This window comes from Propithecus coquereli, unplaced genomic scaffold, assembly GCF_000956105.1.
Source record: "Propithecus coquereli isolate 6110/MARCELLA unplaced genomic scaffold, Pcoq_1.0 Scaffold209, whole genome shotgun sequence".
NCBI classification, from domain to species: domain Eukaryota; kingdom Metazoa; phylum Chordata; class Mammalia; order Primates; family Indriidae; genus Propithecus; species Propithecus coquereli.
The window spans coordinates 2,565,344-2,587,552 of record NW_012145967.1 but is presented as its reverse complement, the minus strand read 5'-3'; the positions used below and the strand labels follow the sequence as shown (position 1 = coordinate 2,587,552).

The 22,209-nt window shown below is 47.2% G+C and overlaps 1 protein-coding gene across 5 annotated transcripts in view; it reads right to left on the bottom strand.

The window, feature by feature from the left end:
- Positions 1 to 22,209, bottom strand: part of NTM (neurotrimin) — a 980,258-nt gene that overhangs the window by 100,492 nt on the left and 857,557 nt on the right. For all 5 annotated transcript variants that reach the window (XM_012644302.1, XM_012644301.1, XM_012644303.1 and 2 more), the window contains one exon: positions 17,940 to 18,065. In XM_012644302.1, the coding sequence (XP_012499756.1) occupies positions 17,940 to 18,065 (126 nt within the window). The remainder of the gene's footprint in view (positions 1 to 17,939; positions 18,066 to 22,209) is intronic.

Below are 22,209 nucleotides of genomic sequence, written 5' to 3'. Positions count from 1 at the left end.
ATTGGTAAGGACAGGGGTAATTACCAGCTCTAATGTTCACTCTCTGCACCGCCTTGGATGCCACCGCTCTGATGACATTGTTGAGCATTTACTGTATACCAGGCCAGGGGCATGTGTCTGCAATAAATGGGTCACCTCGTGTAGTCCTCACAACAAGCCCAGGACATACATCCCGTCACGGGCCTCACTTTACAGATGAGCTGACGAAGGCTCAGGGAGGGTGGCAAAGTATCCAAAGGGGCCGCTACTTAGAACGTGGTGTAGTCAGAACTCAGGTCTTGAAGTTCGTCACATCGTGCCTCTGACTAAGCTCCAGTCCGCGCCCAGGACAGACTGTGCTAACGTCCACAGACAGATGCAGGGGGCTGGGGTTCAATTCCCAGCTCGACCTCTGACTTGCTGCTTGATCTTCAGCAAGTTATTTAACATTTCTGTGCCTCGCTTTCCTCATTTGTCAAATACAAATCATCACAGTATCTACTTCATGGGGCTGTTGTAAAGGTGGAAGGTGCTGATGGAGGCAAAGTGCTGGCAGATAACAGAACACGATGAGCCTCTGCTACTCCCGTGTTCATCGTCTTTATTAAGTTGCTGCTGTCCCCACTCAGCACATCCCTCCCCAATCAATCCCCTGTACTCGAATGAGAAGATACATCAGATACACTGACTCTTGGCCCTGAGCTTCCTCTGCCTTAAAGGCCAGCTTCTAAGTAACTTATTTGTGTTTGATTGTCATTTAAATTAGACACAGAGCTGTAATTAACCTTCCATTGGGATTCTCCCACACAGGTTAAACGACTTGTTCAGAGTGGCACAGATTCTGTGATGGCAGTCACAGATGGCATGGGATGAAGGCCACTGCCCTCCTGCCCATAGGCAATAGATGAGAATAGTTCCTCTAATAGTGGAGTTTTAGGCACAGAATAATGAGGGCAAAAGAGGGCAAATGACTACTTGAATGACATGCCAAGACTTGCCATTTATTCCTTCTGTCATCAATAGAGTTGACTGCTAGTAACTACTCATCTAGGATGGTTGGTCTGTGCTCCTTCCCAGGGCCAGACTTCCAGCCATGTAACATGAAATGACATGCAGTAGGGCACAACAAAACACTAGATTCTGAATTTACAGACTGCCATGAATTCAGATCTAGTCTAACACAGTTTAGCAGTCAACTTTCCTTGGGACGTTACAGATTCTCCAAACTTCGGTCTTATAGGTAAAATACAGTTAATAGTCATACTAACCTCATATGGTTGTTAGAGAATCAAATGAAAATATGGAATTATTTTAAAACTTCAAAGTGGTATAAAAATACCAAGTGTACAAATTCTAGCAAAGAAGATGTTCTAATTTAGCAAATCCTTCAGCAGCTGGGCAGATTCATCTTGATCTTTATTGTTAATATATTAATAAAAAAAAATAAGTAATGGGTTCAGAGTGGGCCTCTGGAACCATATTGCCTGGTAAGTCTTGGTATATCTGTGAGCAACTTATCTAAGCAAGCTGTCTGCGTCTCAGTTCCCTCATCTGCAAAAGAACAGTAATAACACCTACATCATAAAGTTGTCGAGAAAATTGAAGGGTTGACACCTGTAAGACACTTAGAACAGTGCCTGGAACATAGCCAACCCACAATAGAAATATTAGATACTATGAGCAGAAAGTGGAGGATGAGATGACAATGAGAAGAGGATGATGATGAACCTTCCTCCAGTCTTCCATTTCTCATAGAGTTAGAATCTAAATCATTTTAGGCTGTTGCCGTTTCTCTAATTACAGCCATTTGCTTTTTTATGCACAGAACCACTATCCCCCAGCCTGAGAATCCAGGCTTGCCGAGAGATCTCAGGGTTCCTTATGCTGTTCGCATGACAGCAGTGAAGTGGGGCTCCCATTAAGTGGTCCTTATAACCATGACAACAAGAGCAGCGCCACTCTACTGAAGATGTCATTGCCATGACAACACATGAGTGACCCAAACCAAGAGGCCTAGGAGAGTGCTGTGATGCAGAGAGGAGACATATCGACACAGTGAGGAATGTGACCATTCGAGAGCAGAGCAGGGAGCCAGGGACTGGCCAGTGTGGGCGCTCGAGAGCAAAGCCAAATAAAGCAAAATGATGTTGAGGAAAACATTATGGTCACTCTCACTAAGTTGCTCCAAATTCTCAAGAACCACGGGTTCTGGGTAGAAAACAGAGATGCAGAGCGGGGTGCACTCAATTCTCTTCCAACCCTTTCCCCCACCTTACACAGAGTGCCCTAACAATCAAGGGGCTCCCCCTCTCCAAGGACAGGAGTGACTCTAGGGTAATGGGGACAGTGAGAACAGGTTTATGAAGACTCTGAAGAGAAGCAGTTTGGATGGATACCTGGGAACACGCCTGCAAGCCTGGATCAGGCAGGGAAGATGTGCAGCCAGTTCACGTTCTTTCTTCCAGGCAGGTGAGCTTTCCCTCCTCTCTAATATTATTCGAGCCTAAACACTGAGGTTGTCTCTGTCCTCCCTGATCTAGACCAGCAACACTGAGGCAGCAGGATGTTTATGGAAGTCCGTGGCACAGACCCGTGTGGAGCTGAAGCATTTGCCTCAGCGCCCTCCCTCTCCCTCAAGAACAGGACTTGGGCCACGCTTGTCCACATTTCTGTGGTGTCTGGTTGGCCTTCCCCTTCCAATCCTTTTTAAGCTTCCCCTGGGCAAAAAGGGGCTTCACTTGGATAATCATCGTGGGCCAGATGGGGTAGCTTCCCAAAGCTAACTTGGCTCTTGCTCTGGTTTTGATTTAAAAAAAAAAAGTGAATTAATGCATCCCTGCTTCAGGTGAACATCTGGTCACGGAGGGTTACATATCTAGGTCTTTGAGAACTTCTCCCCTAGTCCCCAGGGAGGGAACGGGGATAAGCAGAAATCATATTCTGTCCCACCCTCCTTCTCATGAGTGGCTTCACACTCCAAGCATTGTTTCCTGTGAGCGCAAACATCAGTCCCCAGTGGCACCCTCTTTAGGGCTGGGAGCAGAGAGTCACCCCCAGACAAAATACCCAGCGTCAGTGACTGTCAGCTGCTTCAGCACCACGGGGACTTTGGCTCCACACTCCCAGCACATCCAAAAGCCACAAAAGGAATTTTGGGATCTTGGCTGAAGATCATAACTTATAGGTGGTTCAAAAAGCAGAGGTCAACCTTGGCCGACTCTTCTTACTTCATTTGAGGAATAGGGACCTATGAGAACCCTAAGACAAGTAATTTCACAGCAATAATAGCCAAGAACTTGTTGAGCGACATTAGGCTGCAGATTAGACTTTGGGGAAAAAAAAAATTCTTCTTTGAAATCACACTGCTCTCCCACCACTGACCCATATTTTGCCAGCCTTTAAATTAAAACTTCTCAACAAAGTTTATTACTCTCTCAACTTCTTCAATGCATTCTCTCCCTTTCTAATTCATCCTTTATTTACTGTTTTCCCCAGAGCCGTTCTTGCTACTATGTCATACGTATAACTGCATTTTGTCCGGACTTTTGAGCAGCACCCGTGCTGTTAATCACTCCCTCCTTTTACGAAGCATGCCCCTTCACTTGGTGTTCAGATTTCCCTCCCATCTCACAACTGTCTTTGCTGGATCATCCTTTTCTTGACACGTAAATATAAGCATGCCAGTGGCTCTGGTCCCCAGAGCTGTCCTCTGCCTTCACTCTGTAGATGGGGGTAGCCATAGCCTCTGGCTCTAGTTCCCTCTGTGTTTATGACTCCTGCATGTATTTCTCTAGCTCCTATACCTTTGCAAAGCCAACTATCTATTCAACATTTCCACCTGTATCAACTAACTACCAACCTCCTTGTTTCCGCCTGCAAGCCTACTCCTCTTGGAGTGCATGATGACTGGAAATGACATCAGTGATCACTAGTGGCCCAGGCCACAAATCTTAGACTCACTCTTGATTCTAAACTCCATCCCACAACTGCCATCTAATCAATCAGTGAACTTTTCTAGCTTTACTTTCAGAATAGATTCCAGATTACACACAGACTTCTCATCTCCATTTTACCACTGTGGTCTACACCCTCACTGTTTCTTGACGCCTAAAGCCAGAGTATCTTAACCGTAAGATATCCCAAGTGCTAACTTCATTCCTCCCTCTCCCCATCCTTCTCTTCAAGATCAAGAAAGCTGGCTCAGATGGTGACATCATGGACAGTTCCACGGAGGCCCCTCCCATCTCAATCAAGTCCCGTACCCACTCTGTGTCTGCCGACCCCTCGTGTAGACCTGGCCCAGGGGGGCAGGGGCCTGAGTCCACCACCTGGAAGACACTGGGGCAGCAGTTGAATGCAGAGCTCAGGGGCCGTGGTTGGGGCCAACAGGATGGTCCAGGCCCTCCCTCCCCTGTCAAAGCCCAAGCCCCTGAAGAGCCAGCCCCTCCCCCGACAGCCTGGGCCTCCCGGAAGAGCCTTGCTTGGGTCCCAGGAATGAAGACGGCCAGCTGAGGCCGCGGCCTCTCTCGGCTGGGCAAGGAGCAGTGTCTGTGCGTGAGGACCAGCTCCAGGCCCCTGCTGAACAGCCCCTGCGGCTACAGCGTTCTCCCGTCCACAAACGCAGGCCGAAGCTCGAGACACCCCCGTCCCCAAGCCTAGGTTCTGGCCTTGGAACGGAGCCTCTGCCCCCACAGCCCACAGAGCCCTCCAGCCCTGAGTGGAGCCCATCCTTCCCAGCCACAGTCCAAAGAGACGGCGGCCCCAACCCCTGATCCTCTCCTGCCGCATGAGATTACTTTATTAAAAAACTTGAAGCAGAAAAAAAAAAAAAAGGTGTCTTTTTAAAATCATTTAAGGTGACTTTTTAAAATCACTTATGAAATCATTTCACTATCTTGCTTAAATCTTGCTAATGGTTTTTTATTAGAACAAATCCCACAGCTTTGACCATGGCTTTGAAGGCCCTGCCTGAGCCGACTCTTAGCTCTCGTCAGGACAGCCTGCAGCACGTCTCTCTGCACCGAAAAATTCTTGCTGTTCTTCGTACACACGGAACGCATTCCTGACTCCTGACCCTGGTCCTTGTAGCCACCTCTGCCTGGAACACTGCTCTGGAGATGCCCCCTCCCTGCCTCACTTCCCCCGGGCCTCTCGGTCTCTCTCTGCCCTGCTTTCTTGCAACACCAAAGTAACTCACTACTAAAGTAGCTGCCCCTATCATTTTTTATCCATCTCTGTGTTTTATTTTTCTCTGCAGCACTATCTCTCCCTGGCATTAGGCTGCATATTTATTTATTGAATACTGCCTATACTCACACGCAGCCCCGTGGGGCAAAGGCTGTGCTCACCACGCAGTCTGCAGCACCTAGATACACACTCTCGTGCTTTAGGTGCTCAATAAATATCTGTTGAATAAAAGATGATTCATTCTGCCTATTTATCATATATCTGTTATACTCTATCAATCCTGTATAAATTGCTCTTCCCTAAAAAAAAAAATGAGTCTGGAGTTGTGATGATCATTTTTGGAGAAAAGGGCGCTAACCCACATGCATCCACAGGCAGAAATAAATCAGACACCAGCTCCTACCTATTGCCATGTGGGAGAAAAGCCACAAAGAGAACCCCTAGTCCCCCCAAACAGGCAAAAAAGGAAGCCAAACCAGACATCTGGGAGTCCTCCTCCGCTTAGCGCCCACCCTCACCCCTCCCCTACACTGACCCCAGCATCAGGTTCTGGCAACTTGGCCCCCTACGTATCTCTAGACTCCACCCTCTACTCTCCACTCCTGTTCTCATGGCCTCTCACCTTGACCTTTTAATGGCCTCCTAAAGGTCAGTCTCCTTGCTTTGGAGCACAGGAAGACTTGACTTTATCAACAGCTCCCCATCGCCACTACCCTACCTTCAGGCTCAGGAAGAAAAGGCATTTCTGCTCTTACCACAGACACAGGCTGCGGCCGAAATCTGCGAGGTGAGGTTTCATCGTCTGGGGACAACTGGAATCAAATCCAACGTCCCTCATCTCTCACAGCCAGGCGAGCGCACAGCACTGCTGGTTCCTTCCCCTCCCTCACACCATCAATGCGACGCAGCCGCAGCCGGTCCACTCCCATGGCGCAGGAGGGCTTCTCTTCTCCAACCAATCTCCCACTCCTCCCCACCTTCCACGCCTGCCTCTGGAACACCCACTGCCTAAGCAAAATGCTCCCCTGGATCCTCAGCCTCCAGGCTGAACGTTCCCTGAACTGCCCTGATTAGCTGAAACCCAGCTGCTTCCTGAGGGCAGTGGCTCTTTCCTCCTTGGAAGCTTTCTCAAGAAACCGCTGGGGTGTTTGATTTGGCATTCAGACTTGGGATAATGGTCCCCTTCACCCCCCAAGACCACCTGAAGACCTGTCCTCTTTCACGCTTTTATTGCACACCCCCGCTCCTGCGACGCTCTCGCCACCTAGCAATGTCGTCCCCTTCTGCCAATGACTGATTTCCTGTATTCTTCATGATTCATTGAGAGGGTTGACACTTGGCTCACAGCCATTCTTGTCGCTCACCTCAGCTACTACCTAGGTGACCACCACGCTCCCTTTGATGACACGTGTGACACCTGCACTGTCAGCAACCTGGCCTCCTCTTCTCATGGGCCTTCTCCTGTCTCGGCCATAAGCTACCCCTGTCGTCAGCCAGAACTTGCCATTCTCTGGAACCTGAAATCACTAATTAAAGGATCAAAATTTCTGATTCGAACCGTGTGTCTTTCCAGCATGCTTGCTCAGGTACTCAAATGATAACTCCAGGTTGACGTTATTCACTCATTCATTAAACAAATATTTACTGGACGTCTCCAATTTGAGAGGCACCTGGGTGCTAAATATTGGCACGCACGGTGGTAAGCAAGGATAAGTATGCTCTCTGCCCTCATGATGCTTATGGTCTAGTGAGGGCAGGGAAGGTGTTAGATAAACTGCCTGTCCCCAGGTGGCCTCGGTGATGGTCCTCCAGCATGCCAGCTGTGTCCTGGTTCCGTGCCTCTGCAGCCACTGCTAGCCCTGTCCAGATACTCCTGCCGAATAGCCAAACATCTCCTCCCGCGGCTTTTCTGGGGCATCTCCCAATGAACCTAACCCCAGCTACTCTATTTAACACTATGGTTCCTTAAACACACACCGGATAATCTCTTTGCCTCTTAATCTGACGGATTTTTCCCACAGCAGTTGCCACATGACACCTTTATAAGACTGGCTTATCCAGGAGCTGGTTTTCTGTCTCTGCCACCAGCATGTAAGCTCCATGAGGCCAGGGCTTTGGTCTGCTTTGTCCACTCTTGTATCTCCAGTGCCTGAAAAAGTTGTCTAATATACAGTAGGTGCCCAATAAGCAACCATTGAATAAACAAATTAATTAATCAAAATTGTATCACCAAAGGGTTTTCCTGGGGGCAAAATCCACACCACTTTCTCAGCTTAAATACTTTTCTGGAATGGTGTGTGTCAGAATAAAGAAACCAGAGGGGGAGAAAGCATCTGTCTTTCTCTGTCACTGAGAAAACTGGCCAGATACCCTCAGCGACAGCGACCCCAGTGAACCACTCCACAAAGGGCAACATAGCGATGCAGGGAATTAGAGTAGTCCTGAATCTATTACAGAAGAACCAAAAACCCCGAAGTCATTCTTTTCAACTCTGTGTAAGAAGAGGGAAGAAGAATTTGTTTTTCAGGGTGAGGGGAGCATTGAGCAGAGAAGCAGCCATTGCTGGTGAGAAGAAAGAAGCCAAGATGATCCTCCCAAGCAAGGAAGGGGCTACATCTTCAGGACTCAAAATTCCAAGGCAGTGGACGGCGCTGGCTGTGCAGTAGTATTTGGAGAGCCTGTGCAACCCAGCCAGGAAGGAGGCTGAGTCCTTCATCTTAGAGGAACGGAATTGCTGTGCTGCTCAGTCCCCTTCAACTGTCCTGGTTCTGGTAGAAAAAGAGGTTCATGCCACTAGGAAGATGAAGGATGCTAAATCCCACAAGGATGTGTAGGAAAACTGAATGGAGTCAGATACTAAAGAATGTGATACTCTGGAATCTGGTGATTTCTTTTCAAATCTAAAGCTGTTAAAGTATAAAGCCACCTAATAATAACAATCAAAGCAGAAGACATGCCATTGTGCAAGTGAATGATAGTATTCAACATGACAAAAAAAATAATAAATCAAGTCAGGGAGCAGCTGCATCCATCCTGCGAGCCCTGGCCGCCCAGGTGGAGATGGGGGGAAGGAGGGCACACAGCTCATACAGGCAGAGTGAGCTGTAAGGAAGAACTTGCCTGCTCATGGAGGAGAGGTCCGACCTCCACACTAGGGCTACGTCCTTTGCTCAGAGGTGTTCTTCCTGATGTCCACTGAAAGGCGCCTGGGTTACTGGGGAGGATGGAATGCCGAGCACAAAGCCCCGCCTGGGGTCCAGTGTGAAGACAGGCCTGTGGGCGAACTGGCAAGAATGCCGAGGGAATGTGGACACCCAAGGACCAGAAGCCCCGGCTGGTAGGAGGCATGAAACCAGAGAACAGACATGCTTCTAGAAGCAGCAATGGGCCAGGAACCAAGCAGGAAATCAATACGCATTAAGATTTTGGATTTTAGAGTCAAGAAGACTTGGATTTGAATTTTGCCTTGGCCATTTAGTATTTGTGGGCAAATCCTATCCCCCACCCCAATCTTCATGTCTTTATCTCTAAAATGAAAATAATTCCTATTGATTAGGACACTTGTAAGAATCGAGTGATGTAAGGATGATTGCCCAGGATGTAGTGCATACGGCAGGGTTCTCAGACTTAAGTGTGCATCACATGCACCTGGAGGAGGTGCTAAAACTCTGGCTTCCAGGCCCCACCCTTTACAGGTGTGACGCATGGGTCTGGGGCATGAACTAGGTAACGCCCACACTGCTGGTCCAGGTACCACCCTTCCAGAACTGTGCTACACAGCACAGCGGTTCAGCCCACGCACTCTGAAGGTGGATTCCAGCAACTTGGCACCATGTGACCTGGGCCCATTTGTCGACCTTCCTAAGCCTCGTTCCAATGGGAAACATATTAAGTTTTCTCATTGGTGAGGTAGGCTGACAGGAAGGCCTGTCTCACACATTGTCATTAAGAATAGATACTACTGTGTGTAAACGTTTAGAAGAGTGCCCAGCACATTTTTAAGCATCACAAACCGTTAGCTATTATTATGATTGAATGATAGAAATTCTGGTCGTTATCAGGGAAAATGCAGTCATCGTAAGTCAAGACAAGATTCAGGATCCCAAAGTAGGTACGGTGAGAACAACACCCTTGAAGTCCTAGTGACAAGGATATTTTGAACTGAACTTACTCCGAGCTTAGTTGGCAGTTCCTGGTGGGTCCTAGACACGGAACTGGCAGAGCCTTTAGCTGGTCTACAGCAGTGTGCTGGTAGGAGGTTACTTGGTTGTGGTGAGCAGTGACAGGGCCTGCTATGGCCCTCCTGTACCCCCAGTGGCACTGCCTCTTATAGGCACACGTTCAGAGATGAGGTCTCCTGCCCTGTAGGGGCTGCCATTTTAATGACTTTGCATCTTAGTGAGCCATGGCTGGTTGGCAACTGTAGGGAAGATGATACAATCTCCTTGCTATTATGTTTCCTTTATTTGTTCCATCAAAACAGTTCTGCATGGTAACAGCCACCAAGTACAAGCCTAAATAGCTTAAGACTCCAGAGAGTGTGGGGGAGGATGCTGTTAGCAATGTCTGTATTCAGCAGACTCCTGATGCTACAATATTTTTCAAGGGTTTTTAAATAATTGGGTAAAACCACAAACAGTGTCTGTGGTATGCACTCCTGCCCTTGGTTTCTAGACTGAGGCTCGGTTTCATATGTTCTCAATTCAGGCACATTGAACTCATTAATTTCCCCACTAGTCTTTTTATGATTTTTCTCTTCTTTGAAGTAGGAAGTCACACAGCTATAATAATGCTTTAAACCAGATCATAAATATTAAACTTACAAAAACCCTTATTGACACTGGCAAATTTTACCCTGACTGTATCTATCTAGCTATAATTTTACAGTTAAAGAGAGTTAAAGAGTGATCTATAAATGTCTTCCTCTGTTTTTTTCTTTCCCACCTTGGTCTGCCTGTCTGCGTCTAAACCATTTGCTTAGCAAGTTCCTGGATCCCTTTTCCCCATACTTGAGGCTGTACTGCCGGTTTCTCTCTATCATAATCAATTGCTTCCTCTGCACAGATTGGGCCTCATGCAATATGTTTCACTGCTATTCCGAACAGGAAGCTGGTCACTTTCCATTATGATGCAATTATATTTTGTTCTCCCGCCATCAGTGACCACTGCAGTATCTTTTGTAATAGCCATTACTTGGCTCTCCTGGGATGGCTACTTGGGGTACTCCGGGAATTTTAATCAAGCACCTACATTAATTAGAACCTGGTGGGGATGAGGGAGGTACTGATTAAGCATCTTTGAATACCCATCAATTCTGGCAATTGACTGAGTTCAGCCTTTGTAAAGATTCAACCTTTTCAGAGAAAAGAATTTGAATCCCCCCTCCCCCCCACGACCTTCTGCTCTGGGTTCATGAGTGGGAGTGAAGAGGAGGGGGTTGGCTGAACAGTCAACACGCTGCGTTAACTAAGCTACCCTACTGTGTGTTGCCATGGGCCTGCTGCTTTACTCTGTTGTACATGTTTAGTGCTTGTCACATCCATGTTGGGAAGGCATGGTTATCTCTATTTCACAGATGAAGAGTCTAAGAGTCTAAGACTCAGAACTGAGTGCTGATCAGAAAGGCAGTGGTCTTTTCTGATGAATTCCTTTGATGGCCTTGGGAAATCGAGATGATCAACAGTCAAAATGGATGCAAACAAATGAGACTTTTGTATCTTACCCTTTACTCACTAAAATTGATTTTGTTACAAATTATGCATCAGAAAGACTTAATTTTAACTAGGGACCAACAAGACTGTATTTACAGTATTGGATCGTTCCTCATTCAACAGTCACTTATAGGGCCTACAGATGTCTGGTGCGGTACCAGGCGCCAGGGATGAAACAAAACAGCATAAGGATGGTCCCTGCTGGCCATGATCCCTTACGTGACAGGGGTGGGTCATGGGCCTTTGGGTACCTATAGAAGTGCCATAATTGGAAATGCATGCGAAGTGCTGTGGGACCTCAAAGAAAGGGGTCACTCACTCTGCCTGAAGAAAGTCATCATAGGCTTTCAAACTGGTAGCATTTGAGCACGGTTGAGTAGAACTCGAACTCGAACCAAAAGAGTGGGAGGTGGGGTGATGGGAGGAGAGCCAACGGTGTGGGCAAAGGTGAGGACACCTGGGCCAATGTCAGGTTGCTAGCGTGACTGCAATGTGAGGGGCAAAAGAGGTTTGGAACCAAATCATGGGGATTTATGTGCCATACCAAGAAGCAAGAAGGAAATGAATGAAGAACTTCTTCAGAGAGGTCTGCCCCTGGCCCAGCATGGCCCAGCCAGTGAGTAGTGGGTGGGAATTCAAATCTAGCTGGCCCTGCCTTGGTAGCCCATCGCTTTCAGACAGATCACTGCCTTGTAGCATGGAAACGCAGTCACTGTGGGTCGCCAAAGCCTGGGAGAAGGGCCAGATGCTCCGTGAAGCTCAGAAGCACCCCAGTCCTGGGCCTGAAGCGCAAGTCTGAACACACTGGATAATTCACGCTTTCCCTCAGGAAGCAGATGGACAGAGCAGACACGCTGGCCATTCCCACACACACCTCTGGGATGCACTAACAGGGCAAAGGGCACATCTTGTAATTGCCTCTCCTGGACTCTAATACCCTGGCAGAAGACAGGCAGGCAGCTGGCGGCTCAGGGGACTCCCTGGCTGGACAGTCTGCCCTGACTAGTTGCAAAATGACTCAAATTCCAAGTCCTCCCTTCTTCCTCAGGTTCCTGTTTCTTAGGGACTTAGACTACTCCCTGGATTCACAGCACAGCCACGACCGGAGAGTGACTCTAATCGTGGGGACTTCCCCTTGGATTACTGCAAAGATTTACAGCCTACATCGATTAATGAAAGCAGCACCCAACAAAAAAGAGATTCCAAGAGTTTTCCAGAATTGGCAAAGGTAGATCTTTTACAAATATCTTTTTTTTTTTCCTCTCTCTCCATCTCTCTCTCTTTTTTTCTTGGTCCTTTCCTGCTCGGTGGTCGCCATCTGTGGGTAAAGTGGTATCTTTAGTTCCATTTTGTCCTCTCCCGGCCTCCCCAGCACCTGTTTGCTGAGGAAGTTTCTCCTGTCTGCCATTCTAATGATCTCTGTGCCACACGGGGCCCCTGGTGCCGGTGCTGACAGGCCGCTCATTAATGCCAGGATGCTGCAGTCAGCCGATGGCACGCCAGAGCTCTGCTTCTGACACTTTTTCACAGAGCTGTCACGGGAGTCATGGCGCCTGCCAGCCCTGGTCGAACTCAAGCTGTGATACCTCCAGCGCCAATTAGTGCTTCGGTGTCCTGCCTGGCTGGGGAGAAGCCTTGTCAGTGTGACAAACAGGAAAATAGGTGGACGGGTGGCAGGGTGAGAGCAGTGGGGGTGGGGAGGGAGAGCCAGGCTCAGGACACTGGCAAGGAGAAGAGCTCTCATCCAAGGATCACTTTGCCTCACCAACTTGGTGCTTTGAAAGCTCCGAGAAGCAAGGAGCGGACAGCCCCTGCCCGCTGGGCCTCTCCAAGTACAGCGGGGGAACTGGAGTAGGAAGGCAGAGGCCTGGCAGCTGAGGAAGGTGGCTGAGTCCTGCAGGTGGGGTGCGGAGGGCACGCAGCAGCACATGCTCCACGCTGTGTAAAGAGAAAGGCTTCCAGAACACAGGGCCTGGCTCGAAGTCCAATGGACACGTGGTTCTGCCCTGATTCTGCCCCCAAGGTCTCTACGTGACCCAGGGGAAAATGTTCAATCCCTCCCTCACCTCGGATCACACGCCAGGAGAGACAGTGAGAGTAAGAGAGACAGGTAGGCAGGAGGGGAGATGAGCTTTATATAACATTTTTCTTTTTTTTTCCTACTGATTTCTTTATCTTTCTTTTTATTTCATTAACCCACAAGGAGTTGCAAACCTTTACATACGGTTGAGTCACCCTTCCCTTGCAATATCCAGGATTGCTTTAGGAAACCATGGTTGGGAGCCATTGGGAGTTTAGGCACAGGAGTGTTGGGAACAGTGAGGCGCCACAAGGATCAGGTGTCCTCCAGAAGGGCCAGATGAAGAGCCCGTCAGACGGACACACATGTCAGAAGAGTGATCACAACGAAGTGGCAATGACAGCAGAAAGGAGCTTGCAGGAGACCCACCACCGAAGCCACCTGTGAGCCTTCTCTACTCTTGCAAAGAGAACTTGAAAAGGACTCCCCTTCAAGGAGAAGCCAAGCCCTGCCACACCAGGGTCCCCTCTAGGGGACATCAGAAAGGTCCTGGGAGTCCTGTGAAGGCCAGAGAAAACGTCCTGGTGATTTGCCAGCAGGGAGTTGCAGCAGGAAACATGCCAGGTCTCCACTGGGAACATCAAAGCGCAGGAGACTTCCTCAAGGATTGGGATAAAGTCTTTGAACCAGGAGAACAGGCAGCCCCTCTGGGGCACTGGCAAATGTCAGTGCTTGTTCGCTGAATCCACAAATATTTCCTGAAAGCTCCCCAGGTGCTAGGCATGGCGAAAGAAAGTGAGGAACCAAAGAGAAATGTGATGCAGGCCCTATCAAATCACAGGGCAATAAATAAATAAGTCAGAAACCAGGATATCTCTGTGGACAGGGCACAGGCTTTACCGAATTCCATCACCAGTATCTTGGTAGGAAGTGTCCTTTATGTAGCCTAGATGAGGTTTTCGTTGTCAATGTTTCATTTGATGAGAGAAAGGTGAGGGAGGTGTACCCAAGAGATGTCTATTAGGGCACTCAGTGATCCCCAATTCCGAATGTATAGTGAGACCCACAGATTAGTGACTGGACTCACTCCTTCACCTGAGTTTCATTTTGGGACCCCAGGAATGTGGCAATATAGGAAACCCAGCCTTTTCTCTAAAGCATTTACAATCCAACAGAAATTGGTGACATCAAAATAGGGCCTTGAAAATACTCATGTATGAAGAATGAGGTCCTACACACTCTTATTGAGGAGACACTGAAAGATCATATTTCTGTTTACTTAGGGAAGATGCAGAGGAACAGGATGGCATTAAAGGTATTCTGCTGGAGACAGAATGCCGAGAGTTTAAGGGCTGTGCTGAAACGCAACCTTGCATGCCTAGATGCAGACGAAAGGCGAGGCACGGAGTGGGGGATGTGTCTACAGGAGACTGTGGCCCCACGGACGGCGCAGCTGGAGTAGAACACTGACACCACAGGGACTCTGGCTGAGGGTCGACAAACCTTCATGCAGATACAGATGGCTCTTCCTGTGAGACAATGAGATGGGGCCTCTTCCTCTTGAAAAGTACAAAGCCCACACACGTGCAAACAACACCTGCACACCTCAAAACAGGTGTGCAGAGCAGCAGGACAGGTGTCTTTAAGAAGCTAGTGCGCTTCCTCCTTGAACTCTACGAGTGATAAGTTCATAAGGGGAACTAAAGAAAGCATGATGCCAATTATCATATAAGGAAAATTATTTCATATGATCAATGGCAGTGTCAAGAGGTAGCTTGGGAGCCCTACCTCCCTCTCTGTCTTGGATACTGACAAGTGACATTTTCTCCATTTGATGTAAAGTGCTACGCAAGGACACTCACCCTTCTTTCTCTCGAACGGTCACTCCTAGGCTTCCCCATATCAAAATACATGAACCATTACTAAAATAGTTAACAATTCTGCACTCCTTTTCCATACAGAAGGTGGTCAAGACTAGAAATACAATTTATATAAGTTTATTGCAAGCAGCACCGTATGAATGAGGATCTACGGAACAAATAGATCCATCTAGGGAGAGAAAATGCAACGAAGTCAGCAGGGTTGCCAAAAGAGCTTAGCCCAATCAACTGTTCATTCAGGGGTTTAATGGGTATGCGTGTAAGAATGATCTTGACGGAAACATGATCTACCCTCACAGAGCGAAACAAAAGATGACAATAGTTCTCTGCCTTTGGAGCTTCCGCTAAGGTGCACATCTTTTTCTCCAAGGAGCTCCAAGCCTGTCCTAGCCTATTTAAAATAAGCACCCTTTTGGAAATATGTCGTGGGGAAAGATGAAGGCGTGACTGCTAAGGGTCTCCAGCTTCAGTTCAGATTTGGCAGCGGCCCAGTGACATCTCCGATCTCCACATAATCAGTCACCGGGAAAACAACGCCCTGGTGAGTTCTGAGGTGATTAGTTACTGCTTGGCTTGTCTCATCAGTTTGAATCCGGGATAGCTAATCTGGACCCACGATCTGGAAAACGCCGTTCATCTAAATGACTCTAATCTGCAGGTAGATTCTGATTATCCTGTTCTTTTTGCCTTGATCCATCTTCTGTTTCCATAGCAGCTAAAACCTCAGTAAAATGGGAGCATCTGGCCCATGCTCAGGTAAAGGTCCCCTGGGGAAATGCAGCTGCTCTATGGCCACAAAAAGGGAAACAAAGGACTCTGAGACACGGTAGCATGAACAGCAGCAAGATGAACCAGGGAGGCTCAGACATCAGAGGGGGACAACAAGTAACTGCGAGCAGGAGAGAGGGAGAATGTGGAAAGGAATAAAATTAAAGCAGGAGAATTGAGGAGGCTGTGAGAGAAAGGGAAAGCACAGAACAAAAATGGGGACAGAAGAGGCACAACAGGGCAGGACAAAAGAAGATGAGCAGAGGAGAAGTGGGGCAAAGAAACACCCAGAAAAGGACAGATTGCTGAGTGGCCAGTAGAGGGAATGAGAAAAGACATCAAACAGGAGACGGCCTGTTGACATGAGACAAAGGAAGTATACACCCTGATGATAAATGTTCTGCAGATTTTAAAGGCACAGACTGCCCTGGCATCGAGAGCACTAGGGACTCCACATTCAGCGGTGATGAATGGCGTGTGCCTCGGACTCGGAAAGTCTGTCCATCTGGGTGGCCCCTCCTGCAAAAGTGCCCTGGGGCCATTCTCCCTCGCTAATGAGCTGATGCGCAGCTGAAGACTCCTCCCAGACTTCGGGCCAGTCTACTTGGAAGGTCATTTCAAATGGAGAGATCGGGAGAGACGTCAGTAGCTCTCCCTGATCCCTTTGTTCACAGTGAGAGCGTCAACAATGGCAGCACAGGACAGATCCCAGGAATTCACACTACACACAACTGAAGATTTCATGCCTTCTCTAAGACCATTGATCAGGGCAAACTGTCTCTGTTTGAGAGAGGAAATTCAGTATTCGGGGTCCATTTGTAGTCCTACCCTGATTTTTTTAAATGTGCAAATGTAGTGGCTACTGCAGTACAAGGCCACCTTCAGGAACAGAGGATGTATGTCCCAGTGGACAGACGTGCTGCTGGTCGACAGCCCTCAGCTATTGGCCCCTTGTGTGGATTTTCTCATGTGAAGAGAGTTGCCTGCTCCAAGGTCACATTGGACCTTGCTGGGACAGCCTAAATTCAGACTGCTGTGCTGACATAGAGAACAAGCCCTACTGCCTCAATAAAGGACACTTTGCAAGGGTCCTCCTAGCTTCAGAGCTCCCCATGGGGTCAGCTGAGATGTTCCACTGAACTGCATCACAAGTTCGCTCCTACCTCCGCCCAACCCTGCTTCTCTCCCCTCCCTTCTGCAGGAGATGATCCCAATAGCATTCCCTACTAAGCTTCTTTCACACCAGTCACCTTCTCGGAGTCTGCTTTTGGGGCACCCAACCTGCCACAAGCAACCATCACCACTAAGGTTCCTCTAGAATCCTTAAACCTGCACTACTCAGCAATATACATACCTTCATCCACCCATCCACGCATACACACGTATACATACACAATTACACACATACATTTCATGTCACCCAGCCAGACGCAATGGAATTAAGGACTGCTATCCATGTCTCTGCTCGAATGTCCCCTTTTCAGAGGTCTGCTCTGACCAAACCCTTTGTCATTCTGTCAAGGTATGCTGCTCCTTTTTCTCACCCTTATCAATTGTATTGTGCACTTTTTTTTTGTTCATCTGCCTCATGAGGATATGAACTCAAGAGAGCAGAAACTTCTTTTAGGTTTATGGCTATGTTCCCCAGTGCCTAGAAGAGAGCCTGGAGTCTGCAAGCACCCAATAAACATTTAAGAATGAATAAAATAATTTTATGTTCCTTGTTCCCAAATGAAAGCTAACCTAATCATAAATAGCATCTGGTCTTAAATTCTAAAGGTTTTAATGCCCCATCCATGAAAGCACAAAACAACACTTAGTCTGGTCTACATAAAATTTGAACATTTAGATAAAGTAAAATTTTGCAATTTAGTCACACATTAAGTTGTATTTGTAATGTAGGATCAATCAGAGTAAAACAACAAAACCACAAAACCAGCTAATGACCAGATTTTTGGCAACGCTGAAGAGGCACAGACTTGGAGATGTTCCTTTTAGGAATATGGCCATTTAAAGCTCTCGCTCATCATTATGTGTTTGTGTTTTCTCTCTTTTAAAACAACCAGCTGAGCAATGCCACCCGCACAGATCCTTCCACCGTCGAACCTGACGTATAAAGTTCACCCAGAGTATCTTACCACCATTGCACCTAGAGACGACTGGGATTAATTTCCAAGGGATTGAAGAGATACTCAGGAATGATTTCCAGAATCTTAGAGGATATGCCTGTCTTGAAGAGAACACCAAAATTCTCTGCAGAGCCATTAGCATATGATCAGGTTACAAAAAACGTAGAATCCCTTGGACCAGGTAACCGGTACCATAACCCCCACCCATGGCCACCAATTCTCCCATTTCCTCTGATGACACAATATACCAAACTGCTGCTCTTACCTTTGGGGGAGATGTGTCTCCAGGTAACCGTAGGCTCTGGTCTACCTGTTGCTATGCAGGTGAGGCTGATATTGTTCCCTTCATTAATGGAGATATCTGAAGAAATCTCTACAATTTTGGGAGAGACTGTGGAGACAAAACAGACAGGAGGGAAATGAAGATCCTGCTGAAAGATTTCTTTGTTGTCTTATAATGGCAGTCGGTAGAAGAGACTAGAGACTCAAATATATGAACTGCAGTAAGTTAATGATGAGGAATTAGAGGAATTACCTTAAACATGAAAAATATCTTACCTTGAATCTAGCTTCCACTTGCTCCTATTTAAACACAAAGTCAGGGAGTCTGAATGGAAATAAATTCCACTGCAATACTGCCATAACTGTCTCCTACCTCCTACCTCCACCCTCTTCCCACCTCCACTCTCACCCACCCACTCCGACACAGCCCCGCGAGTCCTTCGCCCCGCATCCAGAGGCATCTTCAGATGATGCAATTCTGATCCTGTCACATCGCCGCCCGAACAGCCCCCATGGCTCCCACTGCCACACTGATCACACCCAGGCTCCTTCCCCTGGGTAGGGGCTGTTCAGAATCAGGAGCCAACCCACGTTTCCACAGCCCTCCCCAGCGACTCCACCTCTGCTGACCCCCTGGTGTCCCCAGTGCATTATGCCCTGTCTGGTCATCATGCATTTGGGTCTATATGGTTCCTTATATCCTTCCTGGACACTCCCAGACATCCTTTAAGTTCTGAAATGCCAGTTTCTTTGTTGCAATCTTCCCAACATTACACTACTCTACCATCCTTGACAAGACAAACTTATTGCCTCTTCTCCATCTGGGTGGCCAGAGCACATTATATATACCTGATGGAGACTCAAAACAACACCAGCCATAAACACACTTGGTTTCTCCTTGGCCTGTCCCTCTTTCTCTCTCTCTCTGTTCCCTAAATTATTCCCCCCAAGGAGGGAAGGATTCATCCTAATGGGTAAAGTTAACGGAAGAACCTTCACTTCTTTCCATCTTTTGTTTTGAGCCAGGCTTCCCTTTGGAAGCTTCCATTCTGTTCTGCTCCTCCTTGTGCTTGCTCCACAGGAGCGGTACCCCACAGGAACGGCCACCTCCTGCATTACAGCCAGCGCGCGTACACCTGTTTCATTCTAGGGTCTGGTAGTAGGACCTCACTGCTGCTGCACACTCGAGCCTGAGTCTCCCGTCTCAGCTTTACCACCAGTAAATGTGATGTTTGGGTCTCTATGTGGCTACTCATTTGTCTCATTTGTCAAATAGTTTATAATTCAAATGGATAAAGTAAGGGTGTCATTTATTCGGCCCCCAAACTCCAATTCTAAAACCTATCCCACCATGTTACGGTTATTTGCTCAGTGCATTCACCCACCAGACCATGAGCTTTCTTACGGTCGGAACCATGTCTTTACTCATACTTGTATCCACAGTAAGAGCTCAACAAATACTTATAGGATTGAGTTATAATGGTTATTGAAGGGAACCACCTTCCAAACCTGTGACATGTTTATAACCACCTCAGAGTTGGGTCATTAGCTCCTATTATTTCAGTCCTACCAACACCGGTTTTGACACATTAGTTCATGGCAAAGAAAGGGGCCCCTCCATGCAGCACTCTTCTGTTGCTCCAAATTATGTTCTTTCCTTGAATACATATTCCTCAGAACCACACTGTGCAATTCCAGGGCATATCACCCACCCAGAAGACAGTGTGATCAGGCCTGCGGAAGAACCCAGGGAAGCTGCACAATGACGTTATTCCTCGTTCCAAGGCCAGAATGGGACACTCACACTAAAATCAGATGGGTTTGGAAATTTCGATATTGGCCTTTCTTCTACCTGAACCATTACTCACTCATTCCTAGTTCTGCTGGGTCTTGTCCTCCATGAAACGGGGGCATTTTGGAGCTATTTAGCTGCCTTCTCTTTCCCTCCTTCTCCACTATTCTCTTCCGCTCACGTCCTGCATCTGTCCAGCTGGAGCACTCATTGTTAATAAGCACGTGCTGCCCTTTTGTGTCTTTATAGCCGGACCCTTGCTACTGACTTCAGTGCTCAGATCCTTTTCTCTGACTATATACACCCATTAAAATTGTGCCAGGCCTGGGTGAACTGCCACCCCTTCCATAAGGCCTTCCAGGTGATCTCCAAGAGGATGTTACCTCTCCTTCCTGGGGCTCCCACAGCATTGTGGTACCTCCTTTATGGCATTTAAAGTAAACTCCCTTATGGTACATGTGTCCCACCTTCCCTTCTATGCTATACGTTGCCTGAAGATAAGGTATTGAACAAAAGCCTTATTCATCTTTTGATTAATATGTTTTGCCGTCCTAAATAGGGTGCCTTTCATAGAGCAAGCATGAATTAATCATTTTAAGATTTCAATCCACATTGAGCTTCAGATAGAGAGGCAGTGTGTGTGCGTGTGTGTGTGTGAGTGTGCACACATGCACACATATCTGCACTCTCAGAGGTATCTGGTGGGACAGAAATAATGGAGAGTGGATGTGGTGAGGGTTGGAGAGAGACCATTGGCTCTACCATCTGGGACTTTTAGGATATAACATTGCAATTTACGGTTGTATCGTTTTAAAAGCTAGATTGAGCCTTCCAGGACAGAAAGGTAATTGATGAGTTAATGACTGAGAATTTGATTTGCTGACTGCCTGAAGGGTACAAACTTCTGAATTTTCTTAGTTCTAGAATCATTTAAACTGATCGTTGCAGAAATAAACACTTTGATGTATCTTATTCCCAGAGTATTAACTGAAACATTCCCTTCTCATGCACCACTCCCCCAACCCATACATCTGCCTGGTCCCTGCTCCTGCCCATTCCTGGCACCTGCACAGCCTTGCTTGCTTCCTGGAGGACAAGCTGCCTGCAGAATGTCGTGCTGGCCTTGCAGACACTGCTTCAGCTGTGCAGGTAAGTAATTTATTGATCTGTAAAGCACTCTGAGATGCTCTGCAAGGGATTATGTCACGCCAACGCCATGCAATAAAATAAAAAATGATGGACTTTGTGAACACAGGGTGATTTAGGGTTTGTAGTTGGAAGTGTGCTTAAAGTACATTTTAAGTGGAAATCAGACTGGATAATGAATTACTCTTGCTTTGGAAGGGCTTACTGGGAGTTCATTTTCCTGGCTTCTGACATGATAGCTAATCTGCTAATCATACACTAGAGAACAATGCACAGTCCCCAAGTAGGATAGAGGTGGTTTGGGCCAGAGCTGTTAGTGTAGTAAGTATATTAAATAAGACAACTGGACCTCATGCTTGGAAGAACCATCTAGAATTGTCTCCCTCCACTAGCAATTGGAAAGTGTCCAACTCACGAGGTAGAAGTTGGAGACATGCTTGCTGTCCTTTCCTATTCTGCCTAAGAGGACAGCCTGTGGGAGGCAAACTGCCCCTGGATGAATGTGAGAGGCAGACCATCCATGGCATAGAGCTGGAGTGGTTTGACCAGAGGTGCAATCCCAAGTATCAGAACTAAATTGCATAGTGCGTAAGATGCTACGGGGTTGAAAGTAACATTTTCTAGGAGTCAACTTCTAGCACACTGTCAGTATTCAAAATTAAATGAAATTGATTAGGATGTGCCATGGGTTCAACTAATCCATGCTCATAAGGAAGCTTTTGGCCAAGTGTGAGATGGGTTACTTATATTTTTATATTGCTTCCATGGATATATTCTGCATCTAACTCATTCTCATCATGTGGGCCGTTACAGACATACTAGGACTGCTTTCCTTGATTTCATTCATGCACTCTTTCATTCAATCCTTTGTCAATATTCATTGATCACTTTTCATATACTAGCATTGTACTAAGCACGAGGAACATAAACTAAGTAAGAAACCATCCTTCTCCTCAAGTAGTTCAGTCTAAAGATGTAGAAACAGAGAAGACCAACCCTTTAATGTATTGTGACATAGAAGGATCAATCAGGAGTTATGGGAACAAAGGGGACAGACACCTAAGCTAGCACATGTGATACCTAAGGTAAACCCTAGGAATGAGTAAAAGTGAATCAGGTCTGGCGAGAGGAGAAGGAAAGACATTGTAGGCAAAGGAGACAACATAGGTAAAGCACTATTAGTAAGACATAAGGCCAGGCACAGTAGCTCATGCCTGTAATCACAGCACTTTGGGAGGCCACAGTGGGAGTATTGTTTGAGGCTAAGAGTTTGAGACCAGCCTGAGCAACATAGCAAGACCCTGTCCCTACAAAA